At 47.5% G+C, this 17,500-nt stretch overlaps 1 protein-coding gene across 1 annotated transcript in view; it reads right to left on the reverse strand.

Annotated features, from left to right (window-relative positions):
• Positions 1–17,500, reverse strand: part of epha5 (EPH receptor A5) — a gene marked incomplete at both ends in the record, with an annotated part of 61,890 nt that overhangs the window by 32,741 nt on the left and 11,649 nt on the right. Inside the window, one exon of the mRNA XM_080529437.1 lies at positions 16,685–17,348. Coding sequence (XP_080385563.1) covers positions 16,685–17,348 — 664 coding nt within the window. The remainder of the gene's footprint in view (positions 1–16,684; positions 17,349–17,500) is intronic.

Raw genomic sequence — 17,500 nt, forward strand, 5'->3', positions numbered from 1 at the left:
CAAGGAGTGAAACAATCCACGGCTAGCTTCAACTGGTTAACCCAACTGCAAGAATCCACAGCCAGCTAGGCTAACCTACAAGACCCACCAAGAAAGGAATTGCGAGCTAATAGCAGCTACCCAGAGAGCTACCCACACCCAGCACTCTTCTCTGTGACTCTATTGACTGTTTGCATTAAAATAGGTTTGTGTGTACCTGGGTATTAAGTCGTCGGGGGGAGGAAAATCCTCTCCCACTTTATTATTTTATTTTTAGCAGTATCCCTGGGATGACCCCACGGTGAACCTGGTTCCGCTGCCGAAGACTAGTTAAGGAAGTGCAGGGACCAGCGCAAATCAGCTCAGGGAGTCAGAGAGGGCTGAAGAGATAAGATAGAAAGACGAAACAGGTACACACAAGTTATTTCTGAGTCACAGGCAGAATGGAGGCACTAAGGACCGAAAGGGAAAAGTTGGCAGTCACTTTTGAGAGAGGATACCGCCACATCATCAGGTCAGTGGCATTGATGGGCGAAGATGACATGAAACGCGAGTGGATAGCGCTCCTATCAAACGCGAAAGACCTAAACTCTGCAGACGACAATTATGAGGAAGGTTTGCAGGCCAAAGCAAGTCAGGAACCTGAGACAGGTAACAGTCAGCTTCTTCAAGACATCACCAAGGCCGCTGAGGAGAGAGCTCAGAAGGTTGAACAGGTCGGTCACGTTTTAAAGGCCAACATGTGGACAAGGTTCGCGGGGGTCGAACTTTCATCCACAATTAGACGAGCAGAAAGGAGTCACGAAGGCGCGAAGAGGATCAGTCTAGAAGAGGCAACCCACGACGTTTGTAAAGAACGAAGCACACTCACAGAGAGCCTCATCATCAAAGCGCGAAGTCTGCTATCAAGCTGGGGGGAGTGGATCCCTGTAGTTGAGGCGTGCAACACGAGAAAGTCACTAGAGGAGCTGGAGGACAAAAGGGATGAACTTTGGGAAACGTTTGTGACTGAATTTGGAAGAGTTGAGAAGGAGAATACTGACAAAATGGCCGACAAGGCCGCCGCAGCAAAGCAAATGGCCACCGACGCTCTCGCCGAAGATGAGAGGAAAAGGGCCGACGTTCTCGCCGAAGATGAGAGGAAAAGGGCCGACGCTCTCGCCGAAGATGAGAGGAAAAGGGCCGACGTTCTCGCCGAAGAAGAGGCCAAAGATCGAGCGACGAATAGAGAAAGGGCCGACGCTCTCGCCGAAGATGAGAGGAAAAGGGCCGACGTTCTCGCCGAAGATGAGAGGAAAAGGGCCGACGTTCTCGCCGAAGAAGAGGCCAAAGATCGAGCGACGAATAGAGAAAGGGCCGACGTTCTCGCCGAAGAAGAGGCCAAAGATCGAGCGACAAATAGAGAAAATAAAGAAGCCATTGCCAAGCTGGAAAGGAAAGCCGCAGAGGCAAAACTGAAGTCAGCTGATAGCGTGGCCGAGTTTGAGAAGGAGACAGCGAAGGTGAAATTGGGGGCCGAAGAAGAGATCGCTGAGGCAAGGCAGAAGGCGGCCGTGATTGAGTTGAAGGCAGCAGAAATAGCCGCTCAAGAGCGCGCCAAACTACTGGAGGCTCAGCGGGAAGCATGGGAACAAGCCCGGGAGGCAGGGCTGGAGAGCGCCACATATGGAGGCAACCGCACTAGAGCCAAGATCAAACTCCCTCCAACAAGGCTGCCCGTGTTCAGCGGGTGTATGAGAGATTTTCATCGCTGGCGGAAAGATTGGGAAAGCCTGCAGCGGCAGGGAGACCCATCGGGGTCGCCAGAGGTGAAGAAACTCCACCTCCTCGAGAGCATAGACCGAAAGGTTTTCGAGGAGCTCAAACTCTCGAGCTACCGCTCAGCGGAAGACGTATTCAAAGCCTTGGAGAATCGGTTTGGAGACAAGGCAACCATCGCGCTGCAAATTATTGAGGAATTGGAAAGAATACCAGCGGTAAAAGGAAACCAGCCGAGGAAAGCGATCGACCTTATTCAGGCAGTGGAAAGAGCCCTCATGGACCTGACAGACTTAGGAGAAGTGGGCGCTATGAAGAACCCACTTGTACTTAAGGCCATCGAGGGCAAACTGCCAGATCGCGTGCAGGAAGGCTGGATTACCTTTGTAACCGAACCCGAAAACCAAGTCGCCCCAGACAAGCGGTTCGATGCTCTTCTTCTGTTTCTGAAAAGGCAGGAAGTAATCCTCGAGGGGATAGCTCGAATCCGAGGCTCCACGGAGACCTCTGAGGGAACACCGGAGAGGCCAGTCAGATGGGAGAAGAGGGCATTCACGAGGGCCACGGAGAGAGACTCACCGGTAGATGAAGAAGAGGAGGAACATCGAGGTGAAACCAGAGTCACGGGCAGGAACTCGGAAAGAAGAGAAGAGTGCGACATCTGTGGAAGCGATCAGCACGGTGGCAAAATATTCTTCTGCCAAAAGTTCAAGAGTGTCAGTCTGGCAGAGAAACGAGCCATAGTAAGGCAAAGCAAAGCCTGTCAGAAATGTTTGGGCATGCACGGCGCCGACGGGGAGTGTAGTAACCGGTACCTGTGCAGAGTGTGCAAGCGGGAGGAAGGAAGGGCAAGTCATCACTACCTTCTGTGTCCCGAGTGGAGTGAGGGAAAGAAGACAGGGCCAGGGTTCTCTGATAAGCAACGAGAATTCCTGGATTCTTTGGGACTCAACCCTGAACAGGAAAGGAGGGCGAACGCATTCACCAGTAAGGCTTCGATGACGCTGAGCACGGGCGCAGAAGGCGGGGGTCTCTTCGCGGAGAATGGGCCAGAGGAACATCCAGTACTAATGATGACATTGATAGTCAAAACAGAAGCAGGAAATGCCCTGGGAACCCTCATAGACCTCGCCTCCGACACAAATTATATCACCAACCGGGCCGCCGATCGTCTCCAACTGGAGCGGAGGCAAGTAACACTGACCGTGCAGGGGGTCGGTGGAATGAAGGTCAGGGTCAAGACTAACAAATACCTGCTAAAGGTCAGGGCGTGGAGCAACAACAGATGGAGTCCCCACGAGATGGTATGCTACGGGCTCGACACAATCGCTCGTGCAGACAAGGTCATCAGTCCAGAGCGACTCTGTAAGTTCTTCCCTGGGGTCGAGAAGGAAGAGCTGGTCCGACCTAAGGAAATCGAGCTCTTGATCAGCCACCGAGAGGGACGACTCGCTCCACGGTGGAGAAGAGGGACGGGAGACTTAGTGCTGTGGGACGGGCCTCTGGGGAAGACCGTGGGAGGAACGCACCCAGACCTGTTTGAAAGTTGGGAAGGATCCGCACACAACTCCCAGACGCACTTTGCGCGTTCTCTGAGAACGGAGGCAGTAAGATTTGAGGAGATCCCCTGCAAGACGCCCAGCGCAAAAGAAGAGGATGGAGACCAGAAGCCGCAAGGTCATGAAAAGACCGGGAGAACAGCTGCAAGCAGCAAAGAGGTCCTCGAGTGGTGGAGCTGGGATAGCATCAGCGCCGCGTGCGAGCCAAAGTGTGGAGGGTGTCGCTGCGGAAATTGTCAGCCGGGCGGGAAAGAGATGACTCTCGCAGGGGAAAAGAAGATCAAAACCTACGCAATTACCCGCGTCAACATCGGGGACAAGCCAGCCGGATGCATCGCCCAGCTGGCCATGAGGAAGACGGCAAGGCTGCCAGAGGTCGCCCACCTAAAAGAAGAGCGGAGAGCACTTGAGGAGGACACCTATGTAGACGACATTCTAGCGTCTCATGGCGACAGGAGAGAGCTGAGGAGCATCACGGAGGGAATCGAGAGGACGCTCAACGCTGGAGGTTTCGCTCCGGAACCACGGATCCAGTCGGGTCAAAGTGGGAGGAGCAAAGAGGGCCAGCCTGCAGAAACGAGGGCCAATGTGGAGCCAGAGTCAGAGGTGTTGGTGCTGGCTGATCAGCTGAGCGAGGAAACATCCAGGGGAGTGGCTGTAAGTGCTCGAGACAGCGTGAGCATGCTGCAACGGAAAGCGTTCACTGCAACTGTAACACGCGCTCAGGCGAGGAAGGGGCTGGACCCGAAATGCGCCATTAAGGAGGAAGCAAATGCAAAGGGGACATCCACACCGGTTGGGAGTTCCAGGGACCTCGAGCATGAGAGGGACAGGCTTTGGGGCGCTGCTCTCATGGACCTGATTGAGCCAGAACGCTTCAGTGGAATAGGCAGGCTCATTCGGGTAGTTGGGTGGGTCCGGCGAGCTGTTAGGCAGTGGTTGTTTTGCAGGAGGGCTCCAGAAGACGCAAAGTGGGAGGCTACTCGCCTGAGGGAGACAAGAAGCGGAGTTAGCCTCGGCGTCCAGGAAGAAGTGGGACGGTTTTGGCGACAGTGGAGTCAACTAGCTGGGCCCGGACTTCTCATCCGCACCAAGTGGCACAGAGAAGCTCGAAATGTGGCCGTGGGAGACGTGGTCTGGTTGGCTGACCAAAATGCCCTAAGGGGGCAATTCCGCCTGGGGCGGGTTGTGGAAGCGAGGCCAGACGAAAAGGGGCTGGTTCGGGACGTAAGAGTGAGGGCTTGCCTGAGCCAGCCTGCTCTAGGAGTGGGGGCTTCAGGACGAAGAAGGAGCGAAGGCCGCGATCTCTTCCCAACGCTCGACTGAGACGTCAGGCGGGTGGTCGTGCTGCTTCCCGTGGAGGAGCAGTAAAAATTACTGTATTGAAGAGAGGGAAAGTTGTGGTCCATTTAGTTATAAAGGACCAATGGACCAAGTGGGAGGTGTTTGGCTAATCCATGGGAGGGTTCATTTGGGGGTTATTTTATTTGTTGTTTGTGATTGGTTAAAAGTATGCATGAGTGGAGTGATTGGTTAGATAGAAATGGGGGCGGGCTTAATGAGTGTGATCTGAGAGACAGGGGAGAAGGGAGATCAGTTGGATAGAGAGATGGGAGTTGGTAAGTTGAGTTCTGTATGATTGTGTAGTTTGTTAAATCTTTTCTGTTAGTTTGTTCACTGTTGTTTATTTACATGTACTAATATCAATGTATTGTGTTCAGTTTTACAATCTGTTTAATAGAGAAAGAAGGAAACCAAACCGAATTGTGTCAGATCTCATCATTTCACCCGTACTGCCGGAGCAAGCAGAAGATTCACATTCAGCTAACTAGAGGGAGAGCTGAACAGTGTGTGTGTGTGTGTGTGTGTGCGTGTGTGTGTGTGTGTGTGTGTGAGACAGAGTCTGTGCATGTGCGTACATGTGTATGAGAGAGAGAGAGAGAGAGAGAGAGAGAGAGAGAGAGAGAGAGAGAGACCTTCAGCTCTCTCAAAACCAGCATTCTGCCTGGTTTTAAAAACACCATTGTTTCCCAGAGAGTCCAAAGAGAGACATGTGTGTTTCCCAATGAACACAATATTGACATTGTTTTAAAGAACCCGGAAAGCAATAAACTGAAGAGAAGAAGATATTGACATACAGTACATGATGTTTACGTTGCAAGATGAATTCAAGCAATACATAATAATAACTAATCTAATGTTATTCCCAGACTGAGAGACAATGGCATGTTGGTATTTTACATACATTACAGAAAATAACATTCAGAGTACACTGGGGATGATACCACTGACAATAACTTATACTATATTTTCTATCATACTATATTTGTTATTTGTTATATTATTATTACCACAGATCTCGAAATTACAGCTCTGGAAAAAATTAAGTGACCACTCCAAATATTTCTTAAATCTTCTCTACATCTGCCAGCCATTCCATTCCAGTGTCTGTTGAATTCCAACACAGGCACACTTCTACTTACGTAGTGAGGTACTGAAAAAGTAGGAAAAGTATAAAAACACTGCTGTGATCATCACTATCCTCTTGCAATAGGACCAGCTGGAAGGCAAAAACAGTGCTAGTAGTACTTTAAAGGTAATTGGAATAATACCCAAAAAACTATTGACCATGCCAAAAGAGCTGAAAATAACATTTTTAAGTGAGGAAAAGAAGGGTTCAATTCTGGCTTTACTGGCAGAGGAATACAGTGAGCGTCAGGTTGCTTCCACCCTTAAAATCTCAAAGACAGCAGTTCATAAGAGCAAGGTCAAGCGGCAGACATAGGGGACAACCAAGCTGCAGACTGGCAGAGGGCGGAAACGACTCTCCACTGACCAGGATGACCGCCAACTAATTCAAATGTCACTCAACAACCGTAGGATCTTGACATCAAGTGACCTATAAAAAGAATGGCAAACAGCAGCTGGGGTGAAGTGCACGGTCGAGGACGGTTCGAAAACAGACTCCTAGGAGCAGGGCTGAAGTCGCTCACAGCTAGAAAAAAGCCCTTTCTCAATGAGAAGCAAAGAAGATCCAGGCTGAGGTTTGAAAAAGACCATAAGGATTGGACCATGGAGGACTGAAGTAAGGTAATCTTCTCTGATGTGTCCAATTTTGAGCTTTGACCAACACCTGGTCGTCTAATGGTTAGGCGGAGACCTGGAGAGGCCTACAAGCCACAGTGTCTCACACCCACTATGACACTTGGTGGAAGATCAGTGATAATCTGGGGGTGATTCAACACGGCTGGAATCGGGCAGATTTGTCTTTATGAAGGACACATGAATCACACCAGGTACAGGTTGTCCTGGAAGAAAACTTGCTTCATTCTGCTCTGACAATGTTCCCCAACTCTGAGGATTGTCCAGCATGCCACACAGCCAGGTCAATCAAGGTGTGGAAGGAGGACCACCAGATCAAGATCCTGTCATATAGCCAGCCCAACGTCCAGACCTGAACCCCATTGAAAATCTCTGGAATGTGATCAAGAGGAAGATGGATGGTCATAAGCCATCAAACAAACCGAGCTGCTTAAATTTGTACATCAGGAGTGGCAAAAGTCACCCAACAGCAAGGTGAAAGACTGGTGGAGAGCGTCCTAAGACGCATGAACGCTTTCTGAACTCTTTCTCAGTTAAAACATCAGTATTGTGTTGTTTAAACTTGTTTTCTTTGCATTATTCAAGGTCTGCATACCTTACCATACCATACCTCAAAACACTGCATATTTTTTGTTATTTTGACCAGTTGTCATTTTCTGCAAATAAATGCTCTAAATGGCAGTATTTTTATTTGGAATTTGGGAGAAATGTTGTCAGTAGTTTATAGAATAAAAGCAAAAACAGGTTTTTACTCAAACTGATAATTTTGCAGTGATAAACATTTTTCCTGAGCTGTATGTTCTTATAATACAGTGGATCTAACTAAAAAACCTAACACCAACACTGTGTGCTTCAGCCCCCTATAGTAAACCAACGGCTGAAATGCAGATACAGATCGCCAGATCTGTAAATGTATGCTTGGCTAAAGCCTCCAACACTAGACACATAGGGGCTTTTCCCAACACACCTCAGGCACGTTTAGCAGAAAAACAACCTTCACCTTAGCTACTACACACATTATCATAAACACACACAACCATGACCCCAAGCCGAAATATTACCCCAATACGGATATCCTGGTCATAGCTCCAGGACGTTTGCATACCCTGTGTTCCTCCCAAGTGTGTGTGTGTGTGTGTGTGTGTGTGTGTGTGTGTGTGTGTGTGTGTGTGTGTGTGTGTTGAAATTGGGGGGAGGGGAATAGTGATAGTAATTCCCTGTTTGTAATGGATGGACAAATAAAGTACTACTACCTCTGGCACTAGTCTTCAGACCTGCACCGTACCACTTTCAAGGTAAAGGCAGGGCAAGGAATCCTGGGATCAGATCGTCTCCCCCCCCACCTCACACATACACACACACACACACACACACACACACACACACACACACACACACACCTCTCTCTCTGTCCCTCCCAGTGAGATTAGAGAGTCGGTCATGGCTGAGTGAGAGGCGTCTCATTCAGGATGCAGGCCGAGGCTCCATACACACCCTGGGGCCACGGTGTCTCTCCGATGACACGCCAGAGAGAGAACACTTAATGTGCCGCACAAAGGCTAATAGGTAATTAATATGCACCAAACAGCAGCGTGCCAGGCAATTAAAGACCCAGCGGTGGCCACTGCTTAACGTGTATCCCTTTTAATTGGAAAACATTTTCAGTACAAAACATATTGACTAATATTACTTTGTTGTTTGTTGTTGGGGGGATAAAAAAGAGAGGGCTTCAAAACAGCTTTGATGTGTAGGATGTTCGATACTGTACAGTAGCTGAGAGCTGACTAGTGTGATATGGAATAAGAAGGAGAAAATCCATAACAGAAGCTCAGTGAGACTCAAGGATTCATATATTAAGATGTTTCAGACGGTCTGAAAATCAATGAGTGAGTATTTACTGCAGGAAAATGCCTACGGAGAATATAAATGTAACATTCGAAAGAGTTAAGTTATATTTTGATTTGAAGCAAGAATAAGGGGAAAAAAGAGACTCCTCATAGGATCCAATTTCAAAATAATTGACAAACACACACTCAAGTGCACTCAAATGCCACTACTGTGACAAGCCAGAGAGCCAAAGAAAATGATAAATATCCTCTTCCGTTGTTTAACTTTCAGTGAGCTACTGGAAAGTAAGAAAAATAAATGCACACAAAGGATAATATACAAACATCTCAATGGCCACTTCCTGTTTAGATCCTTGAGTTGCTCGATTGTTCCAGACAGTCAGTCATTGTCACTACGCCTTTTTCCTGTATGCTAGGGAGAAATATTGGTTGTAACCCTGCTTCTATTCACTCAACCTGGGTATGCTCCATTAATATACATGTATAACTTACTCTCCCTCTGCCAAATAACATGTGTGGGACCATTAACTCATGCCACTAGGTTCTCCATACAAACCTAGCTCCCTTTTTAACAAGCAACATAGATTGAAGGTCTGATAGATTCCTCTAACCTTCTGCTTTACTCTCCCCTGCCACAACACAAGAGCCAGTGTAATCATGTCCATGATTGTGGATTCTCTAAGCTATATAATGTCATGAAACATAAGCCAGTGAAATTGACTTGTTAACTAGTCCCTACACTCTTACTCACCACTGAAGCACCTAGACTAGACTGGGAGGACACACTTGCTTTCATGGAAAGTGGCCCTGCCTCTTAAATGAAAAGCAAACTATCAATATTTCACCACCAGGCAGGATGGGTTAAAAAGGGAAAGCACTTATTTGAGTCACAGTTTACCCATCCCCGACATCCACAGCTCTGTAAAGCCTTCAGGAAGCACTTAAGTTGTCATGACAGCACGGCCATGTTGAAATGGTGGCAAGCACAGTTCATTTGTAATGCTAGGAGGGGAACTGGGTTTGTGTATTCAACAGAGGTTGCCTCTACATGATGCTGTCCAACATCCATGAGGAAGAAGAAATGTGAGAATGTGAGAAATATGTAAAGGTCTGATGTACATTACTGCATTCTTAATAAGGTTAACCATAGTATGTGGTGGACATATGGTAGTAGACTCACTTCACTGAAGCACATGTCTAAACCTTGTATTCCTCTCTCCGTGCTCCGTTCTCAAAAAGCATTGGAGGAGACTATCTAAGACTAAGGGGAGGGACATCTGACCTTCTCCTCCAATCCTGTTTCATCCAGAGTGAGGAGGCTTTGGAGGCATCATGTCTTTATGAAGCTTCAGCTAAACATATTCCCTGTAGGTTCAATTCTCAACACAGTTTGAGGCCTACCACAGCCTGGAGCATTATAGTCCCTGCAGTCTCTCCATAGCCGCCCACAGTTTCACCACAGCCTAGAGCAAAATCCCTGCAAAGCTAATCCATCCGGTTTGACTGGGAGCATGTCTTCATGATGCTATCACTTTTTGTACTATCCTAAACATTTCAGTAAGATGGCTCCCCAGCTAGTTTAGACAGGAATCAGCTCCTCTACAAATGAACTGGCTCATCAGGAGGGAAAGGGAAGCAGGTTTCTACAATCAGAAATGACTCATAGCACTACAGGGGGGGATGTTTTACTAGGCATGCTTGCACTGTGTTCAGCAGGTCTGCAGTGAGCTTGATTAAAACCGGATACACCAGGAGTCTCTCCACTGTGTGTTTATGGACATTGACTGTTTGGACCTCAACATTACAACACCACAGAATAGAATAGACACTAAAAGCAACCCCCCCCCCACGTGCCTGCTATCCCACAATGCCCCGAGGCGGGAGGCTTTCTGACATCTCTGTCCCCGCTCCCCGTTTCCACAGCAACTCCACTGCTCCTCTGGCGAGCGAGCAGGGTGACCAGATCGAGTTTGACATTTCCTGCGGTAACGGCTGACAGGCGGGAAAATAGAAGGGGATCATGGGACGCCGCGGCGGGGCCCGGGAAGTGTTTGCCCAAGTCTCCTGACGGAATTCCACAGAGGCTCATGTGGCATTCCGGCATTCCATCCATTTAATTCACAGCAGTGTGCTTCTACCTTCTCCTGCTGCCGTGCAGGCCTAACAGAGCTGCAGGCCAATGCCAATTAGCCTGCCCAGGACAAGCCCTGTCTGTCTGTATGTATACATCACTTGTATCACTTGGAGGGGATTATCTGCATGCAACACATATATACTGTATATAAAGATCTGCATAGAGCTGCAGCACTGTAATGAAAAGTCGGAATGAGTTGTTGTGAGTCGTAGGCCTGACACACTATAGCCTGCATAGAATGCAACTCAATCATCTGCATAATATATTGAAACGTTTTAACCGGGCCACATTTAACTACATTATTAGAGTACATTTTGCACCACCATCTGAATCTAGTGTGGTTATCTATTCACAGACAGCTCAGTCCTATCTTTCTGTATACAGCCAGGGCAGCCATGTCTATCTGTGTAGAGCACCAAGCCCTTCTTATAGTGAAAGGGCAAATCAACTTATCTAATGTTGTGGGGGGGTGGGGTTTGCCTGTAAGACTGGAACGGTCGACACGTAAATGGCTGTTTGATCATGTGTGCTTTTGTTTTGTGTAAATGGCAGCAGATAAGGGAAGGTAAATGATTTCCATAGACATTTACAATCCGCGTTCAAGAAAAGGTCCCTGTAGGAGACGGCTTAGAGAAAGAGCTGACCAAGAGGAGCTCTGGCCCAGATCCATAAAGGGCACATAGAAGCATGCTCGGCTAGAGCCAATTCACTTCTCATACAGAGCACACCAACACAAACATCAGCCTAAGACACAGATGCATCAAACACAAACCTACAATACCATAGTAGGGAGGTAGGTACTTTACTGATCCCCGAGGGGAAATTAAGGCTCACACCACAAACAACAACAACAAAATAAAGTGACTGAATAATAAAAAATAAAAATAAAATAATTTAAAAATCTGATCACCCCCGATTGAGCCAGCCGGAGGAGGAGTTGCACAGTGTTATTGCGGCAGAGAAGAGATCTCCTATAGCGCTCCTTAGTGCAACGTGGTTGTAGTAGTCTGTTGCTAAAGGATATTCTCTGCTCTGCCACAGTGTCATGTAGGGGGTGTGGGAGGGATTTCCATGATGGTCAGGAGTTTGGTCCTCATCCTCTTATTGGCCACCTCCTCCACTGTGTCCAGGGTGACATCAAGGACGGAACCAGCTTTCCCAATACGCTTGTTCAGCCTCGGGGGTGTCACCTTCCTTGATGCTGCCCCCTCAGCATACCACCGCGTATAGCACTGCGCTGGTCACCACTGACTGGTAGAACATGTTCAGCAACAGGACATCTGTGTTACCGGTGCAGTCCAGTTTATAGTCCAGGTGCACCCCCAGGTAGCTCAGGACCACCTCCACCTCCTCTCCCTGGATGGAAACAGGAGACAGGGGGACCCGAGTCCTCTTAAAATCCACCACCATCTCCTTTGTCTTGCTGATGTTGAGTAGCAGGTGGTTCCGCTCACACCACTCGACAAAACTGTCCACCAGTCCTCTGTACTGAGTCTCCTGGCCTCCACTAACACATCCCACAATTGTTGTAGAGTTGTCCGAGACATTCTGCAGATGGCAAGTGTCCATGTTTGAGGAATAGAGGGTGAAGAGGAGACGAGCCAAAACTGTCCTCTGGGGGGGGCATCAATGCTGCTCACCATTGAGTCTGACACACATCCCTACAGCTGTACAAACTGTGGCCTGTTGGCAGCTGAATGGAGTTAAATGCACTGGGAAACGTAAAAAAAAAAAAAACATTACCCTCATGGTACTGCCAGCAGTATCTAAATGGGAGTGAGATCTGTGTAGCAGGTAGATGATGGCATCATCCACACCAATGTTTTTTTTTTTTTTTTTGCCATTTAGCAGACACTTTTATCCAAAGCGACTTACAATTAAGAATTACAGGGACATTCCCCCTGGAGTAACTGAGGGCTAAGTGCCTTACTCAAGGGCACACTAGTAGTGGTGTGGTTTCAGGCGGGATTTGAACTCACAACCTTCCGATCACAAGTCCAACTCACTATCCACTAGACCACCACTACCCCTATGTCTGCCTGGTAGGCAAACTGCAGGGAGTCCAAGGATGTCTTCACCAGGGGTCTCGTGTGCTAGCACCAGTCTTTCCATGATCTTCATGATGTGGGATGTCAAGGCTACGGGTCTATAGTCATTCAGAACACTGGGGTTCCTTTTATTTTGTATCGGTACCAGCCAGGCAAGATGTTTTCCACACTGATGGGACCTTTTCCAGAGTGAGGCTCAGGTTAGAGGTGCTGGAGTCCTCCACACAGCTGGTCCGCACAGACTTTGAGCACCCTCGGGCTCACACCATCAGGACCCGCAGCCTTCCTTGGTGCGGAGTTTCTCCAGCTCTCTCTTCACCTGGGTTACTTACTAGCAGCCCTCCTGCCATGTAACAGCATAGAAGACTTAAAGCGTCTGTCAGTTCATCTGCTTCATTAGCATAGGAGAAAGTAAAAAACCATTACAGTATCTGCACTAATTGCTATGAATACAGATACTGTATGTGGGTCATCCCATAAATAAGGGTGCCAGTGAGGATTTCTTGTTGTGGACATCTTTGCAGTCCTCTTAGGGTTAGTGTTAATGACAAGACAAATTGTGGGGTGTAATTATATCAAGGCATACAATAAAGGGGCAACATTCAAGAAGATGTATTCAATGATTTAGAAACCTATGCTTAATGTTGCTTATGCTTGGTGTCACAGATGGCCAATATCGTGTGACATTAAATGTTACATCTCTTTCTGTAGATGTATGGCACTAGTATGCATATTTATAATGGATATTCAGAGTTAAACAATGAAATAACACCATAGTCTTGAACCCTGTAACAACCCTGGACCATGCTCTTTGATGTATTGTTATGTGTGGACCTTGAAATTCCATGGTATCTACGTAACATGTTACGCCTAATGTTAGTTAGATGTAGCCTACAGTTGGTGTCCAGACGTTTGGTTATGCACTGACATTTTCAGCAGTCATCACTTTTGGTCATTCAGATAAGGGTTTTATGAATGAAATCTCAACAAAGCAGTCTTGTTTGATAAACCACACATTGCAATGATAGTGAAAGTGAGGGAATTATTAGTGTTGGCAAAGATTCATGTAATATTGTTGGTGTCTGCACTGTTCAATACTCTCCGTGAGGTACGGTGACATATTGTCAACAATTGTTTCTGTTTGATTCAGTTTAGTAACAGTAAATGCTCAAGTTCACAAGTGAATGTTTTCTTAAAGGGGCCATTTCCACCCAATGCCGCTTTATAAAAAGCAAGAGGTGCTGCAATGGTTGAGGAGAACACAAAACACATCCTAACCATTGAAAACAATGGGGAAAAGGCGCTGACACAAAAAGCATGGTCCTATTTTGCCTGTCTTCACTTTTATTAACTGTAATAATTACATGAACATATTGTAATCAACCATTTTGAAATGTTTACCCTGATGTCACTCTTGGAATGTGGCCCCTTTATTTATGTAATACAGCTAGAGCGGTTAACTGTACAATACCTCCTGCTGGGATCTCAGCAGAGAACTGACCACATGTTCACACTGGGTTCACAACTCATCAACCTTGCCAGTTGTGAGTTACATAAAGGGGGCTGTTGTTGCTGTTGTGTGAGTGAGTGTGTGTGTGTGTGTGTGTGTGTGTGTGTGTGTGTGTGTGTGTGTATGTATGTGGTGTGTGTGTGTGTGTGTGTGTATGTGTGCGTGTGTGTGTGTGTGTGTGTGTGTGTGTGTATGTGGTGTGTGTGTGCATATGTGTGTGTGTATGTGTGTGTGTGTGTGTGTGTGTGTGTGTGTGTGTGTGTGTGTGTGTGTGTGCATGTGTGTGTGTGTGCGTGCATGTGTGTGAGCGTGTGTGTGTGTGTGTTTGTGTATAATATAAGACACATATTAAGTGTGTGTCTATGAAGGCCAGGGGGATGGAGAGGAATGTTTCCCTGCTAGGACACACCGTCCTCCAGCACCAGTGAAGCGTTCACCCTCTTCTCCAGCTAGCATTAAATCCACAGGGGGCTGGGCCAGGGGATGGGATGTTGGCCCAGTGCATTCCGGGAAGGCTCGCTGCTGGATTGAAACATTCTGGATGGCCTTGATGATGTCATAGCCACCTGGGTGAAGAACATTCTGCAGTAGTTGGTCTTCTTTGATTAGGAAGTCAGTGGGTGTGATGTTGGGGTAGAATTGGGGAATTGCTGGTCTCCTGAGGTAGGGGGATGTGGGGTGGACTTGAGGTGGCGTAGTTGGAGGCTGTTGGTCTGTTGCGTTTGGGGTGGATGTGGGGGGGTGGGGGTGGAGGTGGTGATTGTGTATTTAGGAGTAGTTTCACTCCTATCTTTAGGTGGGGATATACAGATTATGGGGGCTGTACAGTTGTTGAGAGCTGTTGTGTTTTTAAGATGTGGTTTGGGGCTGGTAGGGATGGTAGCTGGCTGCTCAACGGTATCTCATGGAAAAACTGATTTCGCCCTGAAGGGACCATGACAGGCCACTGGGACCTGCGTGAGCATGCTCTGTGGCAGAGTGAGTGTGACTGGGAGTCATGTGAGCATGCTCTGTGGCAGAGTGAGTGTGACTGGGAGTCATGTGAGCATGCTCTGTGGCAGAGTGTGGTAAATTGCAGGGTTCTGTCATCTCATGCTGAAACGAGCAGCCAATGACATTGATCATTTGAACTGAGTGGGCTGATGACAAATGTTTATTTTTTTACTCTTTTGAAATGCAATATCCCTATAAAACAATACATTGTGTGGCCTGGGGTGGTCCAGTGGTCTAGCAGCACGGTCTACAGTGCACACATATGCCCATGTCGGCATGGGTTCGAATCCGGCCCCTGCCCTGCTGACATGCCCTCTCTCCCTTCTTCTCCTGACTTTCCTGTCTGTCTTCACTATCTAAAAAATATGAGTGGAAAAAAATAGATTAAAAAAGGAAAGGCCCACCCTTTCTTAAAAAAAAAAAAAATGTGTACATGACATGGTGCAATCTATGTATGAAAACCAGCCTTATTTTACCATAACTCTCTCCCCCACCTCATGATGACGAGAGATGAAACAAACGTCTCTCTCTCTCTCTCTCTCTCAAAGTCAAAAGACTGAGTAGAGTAGAGAGGTCCTTGGTTACCATGGAAACGGGGGGGGGGGTAAATCTCTGTTTGCTGTCTGTCTACCAAACACAGGCATGGGAAAACAGAAAGTTTGGCTGCACATCTGAGAACGTTCTCTGGAAACAACACACAACACTGTAAGGGCAGCTCACAAGGGAACCCTCAATGAAAACATGGGCGCAGAAACAACACACACATACAGACACACCACACACACGCACACACACACGCACACACGCACTCGCACACACACACATACACACACACACACAGCAGGAAATGTCCTCCAGTGAATGTCACTGGGTACAAAAAATGCTATTGCTCAAAAAGATGGGGGGGATCCTGATTCAGAGGCTCTTTTTGAAAATAGCACACACTACATAGTGCACACACTAAATTGGAATCTGAAAGTTAACCAGAAGTGGTGTGTCGAAAACGGAGTTCTGATATTCAAACACAGACTTTCAGTTTTGATTATTGAAGTTCTCTGAAAACACATTATTTTAGCTATTCCATCATATGAGGGATCGTAGAGTACCAGAGGGTTGCTCTCTGGGTCATGTCCCCCTCTGTCAGCCTGCTCCTCTGTCGACACTGAACCTATTTATCATCACACTGTCAAACCATCACCCGGCAGCAGCTGCTACTCACTTGCTAACTCACTCCCTTCACTCCCGTCCTTTCCTCTGAGCACTGAGATTAGTAACAGCTAGCTGGAGCGGCAGAAAAAGGCTCCCAAGGGTGCAATTAACTAATCAACTTGGTATTGGTAGAGCTAAGAGGTAGCTGCTAGCTAACAGGCTAATGTTTTGTTAACAAGAGATGTCACTGCCACCACAGTATAAGTATAACAAGACATGGTAGCAGCATTACATGAAGTTGCCTCATATGAAGTTCATGTATTCTGTTACCATGTCTTGGGTCATTGGTTCCTGGAGTCATTTGGCTCATACATTTATCAACATTTTCTTACGTCATACCTCAGAGTTGTGTTCTAAGTCTAGTCCCTACGGCTCAATAATCCAATTACAATGTAATTAACAAGGTAATTAATTAAGCACTAGACGTGTTGTGACTGGTAATGCCATTACTACCCGTTTTAAGTGAAGTTAAATACATGAAAGCATGGGCATGTAGTAGTATCCAGTAGCCCATTCATTAAATTCATTAAATTCCACACACTTACCTTGACAAGAGCCGTTGACCTCCTCGAAGCCCGCCTGGCACAAGCATTTCCCTATAGGCACCAGCCACTCCCCCTCTGCGCTGCAATGCATCCGAGGAGGGTCTTCCGCCACCGAGTTGTTGACACAGATTCCTGACACTTCCAGGAGCTGGGAGGAGTCTGACCCAGTTATAGTATCCGGAAACCGGGCTAGGTTCCGGACAGCAAAGGGGCACTTTTTGTAAAAGACTCGTACCGACACCAGGGCGATGCAGGCGCCAAGGTCCTGGAAAGCCAAGTAGAAACCCTTCTTCGTAAGCGGGCCCACATCCCTGATCTCCGTGTTCAGTTTCATCACCCTGTCTCCGAGGTCCAACTCAGTGAAGCTTTCGTCTGCCGCAATGGTGTCGATCTTGGAGTACTGGCTCTCACGGACGTTCCTGCCTTCCTCGTCGTTGGACTCGTAGAAGTACATGTTGAAGGTCTCCTTGCAAGTGCCCACCCCGCCCGGCAGGCTGTTACAGTCCCTCAAGGTGAACTTGAGCTCAACAAAGACTCTCTGGGCCCCCTCGTTAAAGATCCAGTTGGTCTGGAGCCAGTTGTTCTGGTTGTGCTCCATCACCTTGCACACTTGATACGTGTGGATCGGCGCGTAGTTCTCGTCCACTTCGCCGATCTCTTCCCACTATAGAAAAGATGAATAACAACATATGACATTTAGCTGAAGCTTTTATCCAAAGTCATTTCCAATATAATTAGTGCATACACTTTCAATATGGTGCCAGCGGGAATCGAAATCCCCAGCCTAAGCTTTGCTAGCACCATGCTCTACCAACT

Source organism: Nansenia antarctica (genome assembly GCF_963989245.1).
Source record: "Nansenia antarctica genome assembly, chromosome: 4".
NCBI lineage: Eukaryota > Metazoa > Chordata > Actinopteri > Argentiniformes > Microstomatidae > Nansenia > Nansenia antarctica.